Here is a 5,663-nt window from a genome sequence, read left to right on the forward strand (position 1 = left end):
TTAATGAGTTAATATATGTTGGGGTCACTTTTAATATAAAGTTTTCATTGATAAGCGTACAAGAGACAATAAAGAGGATGATAAGCTGGCTACACTGAGATCAAGGGCATCATACATTTTCTATAATTCTTATTAATTTATTAATTATACTCATAATGATATAGAACCAAAAAATTCAAACCAAGTTGACCATTACTCCCTCCATATCCTTAATAATTCATACCTAAATGAGTGGGATTCAATTTTTACACTCGATCAAAGGTCATAAGTTGGCACCTTTACGCTTGTACATATTGTTAAAATCATTAAAAAAAAAAATACTCGTTTTTCAAAGATGTTCTATGAAATTCTATATCGACTAGGGAGGACAACCAAACATTTTTTTTATAAAGGTGTAAAAATCTCTCTCTAACAACAGAGAAAACCTCAAAGGAGAAAGTTCAAATACCCTAATATCTCTGTTTCATTAATAATATTATTAAAAAAAAAAAAAAATACTTTCAAAGTGTGGGGGAAAAAGAACAGGCTCCAAAAACAAAGGGGGGAAATGGACACAAAAACCAAAACAAGACAGCACTTGATGTAGCTGGTTTAGTGGGATTTGGTGCATTGTTTGAAGTATGCATATTTTGACTCATTAATGCCCTAAAACCCCATCCTTCTTTAATTTGTCTTTGACAATTCAATTATGTTCTTTCTCTTATTTATTTATTTATCATTTAATGTCGTTGTTTTGTCGTTTTATAAAAGAAACAGTTTGAACGGTCACGAATAGATATTAACAATTTGTATCTTATTATGACACAAATAAATTCAAAACAATGAGAAACGTCATTTGTTTACACATGATTGGAACACGCTTGATATCGACTACACACAATTTTATAATTTATGCTATGAATATAGGGATATTTTACGTGAGTATGCTACATCATATATGGTAGACTTTTGTACTATGTTTAGCTTGAAAAGTTTCTTATCGAACCAATCAAATGCGTGAATATAGCTCGTAATGAACTCCAAACAAACTATCATATGAGTTTGGATATTTGGCATTCATTATTCAAATGGGGTTGAAAAAATATTCTTGTGAAATTTAAAAAAAAAAAAAAAAAAAAAAAACATTTGAATCCTTTTAAATTTCATATTTGCTTTTGTTATGCTTGACATGTGTGTTCTTTTTATCCGAACTTCTCTTATTAGAAAATTTTCCCTTTTCTTTTAATTCTCTCTAATGCACTTTGTTCGTTTATAGCTTAATATTCTTTACTTTTTTTTTCTCATGCATACATCTTTTTATTAATCGACTTATCCACGTTTGTACTATTGTTATTTTCTTGTCTGTCTATTTTTATAACTATTGTTGCTTTACAAAGTATATATTCACTCGCTTTATGCCACTTTTGATAATCATTTTTCTAATCATAAGAACAAAGCCAATAGATTAATTTTGGGGTAAAAAGGTAAGATTTTAGGCGGGAAATAAAAAGGTAAGATTTTAGCCGAGTTGACCAAAACTTTTAATCTTAAAATTTTAGAAACCAAGCTCGTTGGTATTTACTATTCAAATGAATGAAATCAGGTCCATTTACTATGACTTAGACGTTTGTTAGAAATAGGAAAAGAATTTATAAAAAAGAAAAAAATAGATAAAAGAGAAAAACATGTCTAATAATTAAAATATATGTGAATTAAAAAGGGATTTTTCTTTTCATTATTATTTAATTAAGACCTATTTTGAAGAAAAACATACAATAATTGTACCGTTTGGTTGGTACTTTCCCTTTATTTTTTTGACAATAAAAACGAAAGTGATCACTTATCATGGAATTAGTGCACTTTTTAGCCCCAAAACGACGCCGTTTTGTAAATTAATTTTTTCCTATTTATGGAAAAAACAATCGAACTTTATTAGTATTAAAATATTCCTTTTGTAAATTAAATGTGATTAATATTTTTATTATTCTTTTCTTGCTTTCCACAAATTAGCAAAAACATTATTTAATCATGAAAATGATTAGTAAAAAAATTAACATTTATTGCTGATAAATAACTTTTTCTTTTTTGTTTTTATTTTTATTTTTTGAAAAGCAAAGACGAATTGGAAAAGGTGGTGCTAGGTGGGCCCACTGGCGTGAGTTGCGTGTATGATCGAAGGAAGGAAGGGGACGGATTTGTCCGGTTGCCGGTAAAAATTTTATTGTGGGTAATGATACTCTGCGTTGAAGGTCCATGACTTATCAAGGATTATCACGCTTTCCATGGGGCCCGCTCGTGTGTGCTGTCTGCCACCGCCATCATAGCCACGTGTTCCAACCACAAACCCACCCTCTTATTTTCTTTTTATTATTGAAACAATTTGCCACATTGAAATATCATTTTAATTTATAATAATATTATTGGAACAATTTGCTAAATTGAAATTTAAGAGGTAAAGTAAGGTTTTGATATTAAATCGTTTTAAAATTTATATTAAAAATGAGAGAATAATACTCAACGTTAGACATGCACTTACTTCTCCGAACAAATTGGCCAATATAAATTAACATTACGGGTAACACAGAACAATTATTTTAAAAATGCATTTAATTTCCGTTTACAAGTTTGCGTTATGTTCTAAAGATCAATAATAGTAAAAAATCATATCACAAAATAAATTAAAAATTATTTGATATCCAAGGAAAAGGAAATATTTTCTAATTCCATAATTATTGATTTGGGAAATTTTCTATTTCAAATAATTCATCCCTTTTTCGCTTTTATTTTTATAACTCAATGTATATTTGTAAATTACTTTAAGCTCTTTCCAAATATGTTTTAAATCTAAATTTTTATTTTTTCCAAAAATTAATTATTTTGTCGAGATTTTGTAGCAAAATAAATCTCAAAATCTTTTAATTAAAGAACTTATTCAGATTATCATAAAACATATTTCTATACACAGTTTATAATTAGGAGGTTTCTTTTTTTTTTTATATACCATATCTATTTTTTTTTTCATTTGTATAATCTATATATGCAAATCCTTCGTAAATATAAAATCAAAATAGAAATTCTTTTATAAAAATAAATAAAAAATATTTCTTTGACGAATTTATATAGAAGTAATTATATAATTTTAAAAAAATTAATGCCTAATTATTTTTTAGATTCATTTTAGTCTTTGTATTTTTAATAAAATTTAAAATGAGTTGTTTGGTGTTATTTTTTTTATGGAATTTTTTTTAATAATAATAATAATTTATATGAAATACAAGATATCATAAGATTATATTTTCAAAATTTAAGCTATATTTAAAAAAAAAATTATAATATTTCAAGCTATATATTTATTATTATTATTTTTCTTTTGGAGTTTAAATGGAAATAAAGGCAGACAGATGAGTGTTACCTGTCAGTAATTTAATTAGATTTAAAATTGAAAAGATTTTGTTTTCAGTTATGGATTAATCGGTAATTTGGCAAGTGAGTGGACAGAGTGTTTTTATAAACGCAGAGATAAAATAAAATAATTTTATTTTTAAAAGAGTCAAAATTTTTGACTGACTAATTAAACAAGACCGGGTATCCTGGTGTCACGTGACTGGCACCACGAAACTCGAGATGACTCACTTGCTGAGTCACCTCTCTCCTATGATTTGTCCGATTGGGCCGTTCCTCATTTATGGGCCCACTTTGATTACGTGTCGCAATCTTCGTCGTCCAATGAAATGCGGCGGGCGGATGAGTGCATCTCCGTCGTAGACAACGGAATCTCATTCTTAAAACCGACCTACCCAGGAAATTACCCTTTTACCCCTTCGTAGCCCACTTCAGTCAAAAGAAAAATAGGGGAAAATTTTTCACTTTTTTAACTTGCGGCCTACCTCTGTAATTCCTTTATATTTTTAAATAGAACTAAATATATAAAAAAAATAGTTAAATGTTCAAAATTCAAACTTTTTAAGTAAATAGAGGAATGGGGGCTAAATTTGGATTAACCCACTAATTATATTTTGATGTAAATACCTATTTTAGATAAAAAAAATCAGTAAATATATATATATATATTTTAAAAAAAAAAAAAAAAAAGATGAAAATGGTAGGAGATAAAAGATAAAAAGAAAATATGAGAGAGTATTAAAAAAGGGAATTTGGAAGGAAGAGTTGCCAAATTGAGCTATTGGGATCCTATAAAACAGCGATTTCAGTGTGTTTGGAGTCCTGAGAGATTTCTGAAACAGTACTTAGCCAACGCATCTCTCTCAATAAATACTCTCCTTCTTCTGCTTCTTCTTCTTCATCGTCTTCCTCCTTAAAACCCCATTACTCCCACAAAACACGACCAGGGAACACTCCCAACAACCGTGTTCCTCACTGTGTCCTTTTCACTCTCTTTTTCCTCTTGTGTGAATTCACAAAACGAAAAACTGTCTGTTTATTTGACTTACCCTTTTCGCCCCATTCTTCTGTAAAATCCCCCATTGTTCTCGCAGTTTCATGCTGAATCTGCCATGGACGATACTCTGTTTTCTCCTGTTAAGTTCACAGAGCACCGTAGCTTCACCAACAAATTTTCCTCCAGGAAACAGCCCCCGTCCCAAAATCGAGTCGTACGGATTGCCGTCACGGACCCTGATGCCACGGATTCGTCCAGCGACGAAGAAGGGGAGTTTTTTGAGAGACAGAGAGTGAAGAGATATGTAAATGAGATCAAAATCCAGACTGCCCCTCGAAATACCCTTTTACCCAGTGCCCGGAAGAGGCCTGCCGCGGAGGGTTCGGATTCACGCCGTCCGGTGAAGGCGGCTCCGGTCATGAATGGGAAGAAATTTCGTGGTGTACGCCAGCGTCCCTGGGGTAAATGGGCGGCGGAGATTAGAGATCCGGCCCGCCGTGTGCGCCTCTGGTTGGGGACTTATGATACGGCGGAGGAAGCTGCTATGGTGTACGATAACGCCGCCATTCAGCTTCGAGGGCCGGATGCTTTGACGAACTTTGCAATACCGCCGCCGCCGCTGCCGGAGACGGAAGTTGAGGCGGCGAATATCCCCTCTGTTTCCGGTTCCTATGACGACTCCTGCGAGGAGTCCCACAATTTGTCATCACCGTCTTCGGTTCTACGCTTTAGAACTCCGTCGCTGGAAGAATCCGAAAAGCCCCAAAACTCCAGTGTGTTTCAGAAACCGCCGCCACCGCCGCTTCCGCCGATGGCCGACCACCAATTACGCGAATGTCAAGGCGAAACTTCGTTCTACGAGGAGTATTACACCGATTTCCCCAAATTCGAGGACGTCTTCCAGCTTCCGTTCTCCGAATCTCCGATGTTCTTGGACGATCAGCCACTGTATCTTGAGGAAAGCATATACAACGATGGTTTCAGTGATTGGTTTACAAATTTGCCTGATGATTTTGGGTCGCCATTGTTGTCTTCGTCGATCAGTCAAGTGGGCGAGGACTATTTCCAAGATATTTTGATGGGATCGGACCCATTGGTAGTTCTGTGAGTGGCGCGTTGGAGAACCGGGCGGTTGGGCGGCGGTGGACCATCGCTTCCACCGATGTCGGCGGAATTTTGTTAGGATATCGCATCTCTGAAAAAACGGCCATTTTTGCGAGTTTTCCTTTTTTTTTTTTTTTTTTTTTTTTTTTTTTTTTTTTTTTTTTTTTTTTTTTTTTTTTTT

The 5,663-nt window shown here is 33.1% G+C and overlaps 1 protein-coding gene across 1 annotated transcript; it reads left to right on the forward strand.

The window, feature by feature from the left end:
• The first annotated feature begins 4,114 nt into the window (after window positions 1-4,114).
• Window positions 4,115-5,628, forward strand: LOC111449782 (ethylene-responsive transcription factor CRF4-like). Its single transcript, XM_023089821.1, has one exon. The coding sequence runs from the start codon at window positions 4,494-4,496 to the stop codon at window positions 5,484-5,486; it is 993 nt and encodes a 330-aa protein (XP_022945589.1). The 5' UTR covers window positions 4,115-4,493; the 3' UTR covers window positions 5,487-5,628.
• Window positions 5,629-5,663: the final 35 nt, after the last annotated feature.

Source organism: Cucurbita moschata, unplaced genomic scaffold (genome assembly GCF_002738365.1).
Source record: "Cucurbita moschata cultivar Rifu unplaced genomic scaffold, Cmos_1.0 Cmo_Scf00011, whole genome shotgun sequence".
Lineage (NCBI taxonomy): Eukaryota > Viridiplantae > Streptophyta > Magnoliopsida > Cucurbitales > Cucurbitaceae > Cucurbita > Cucurbita moschata.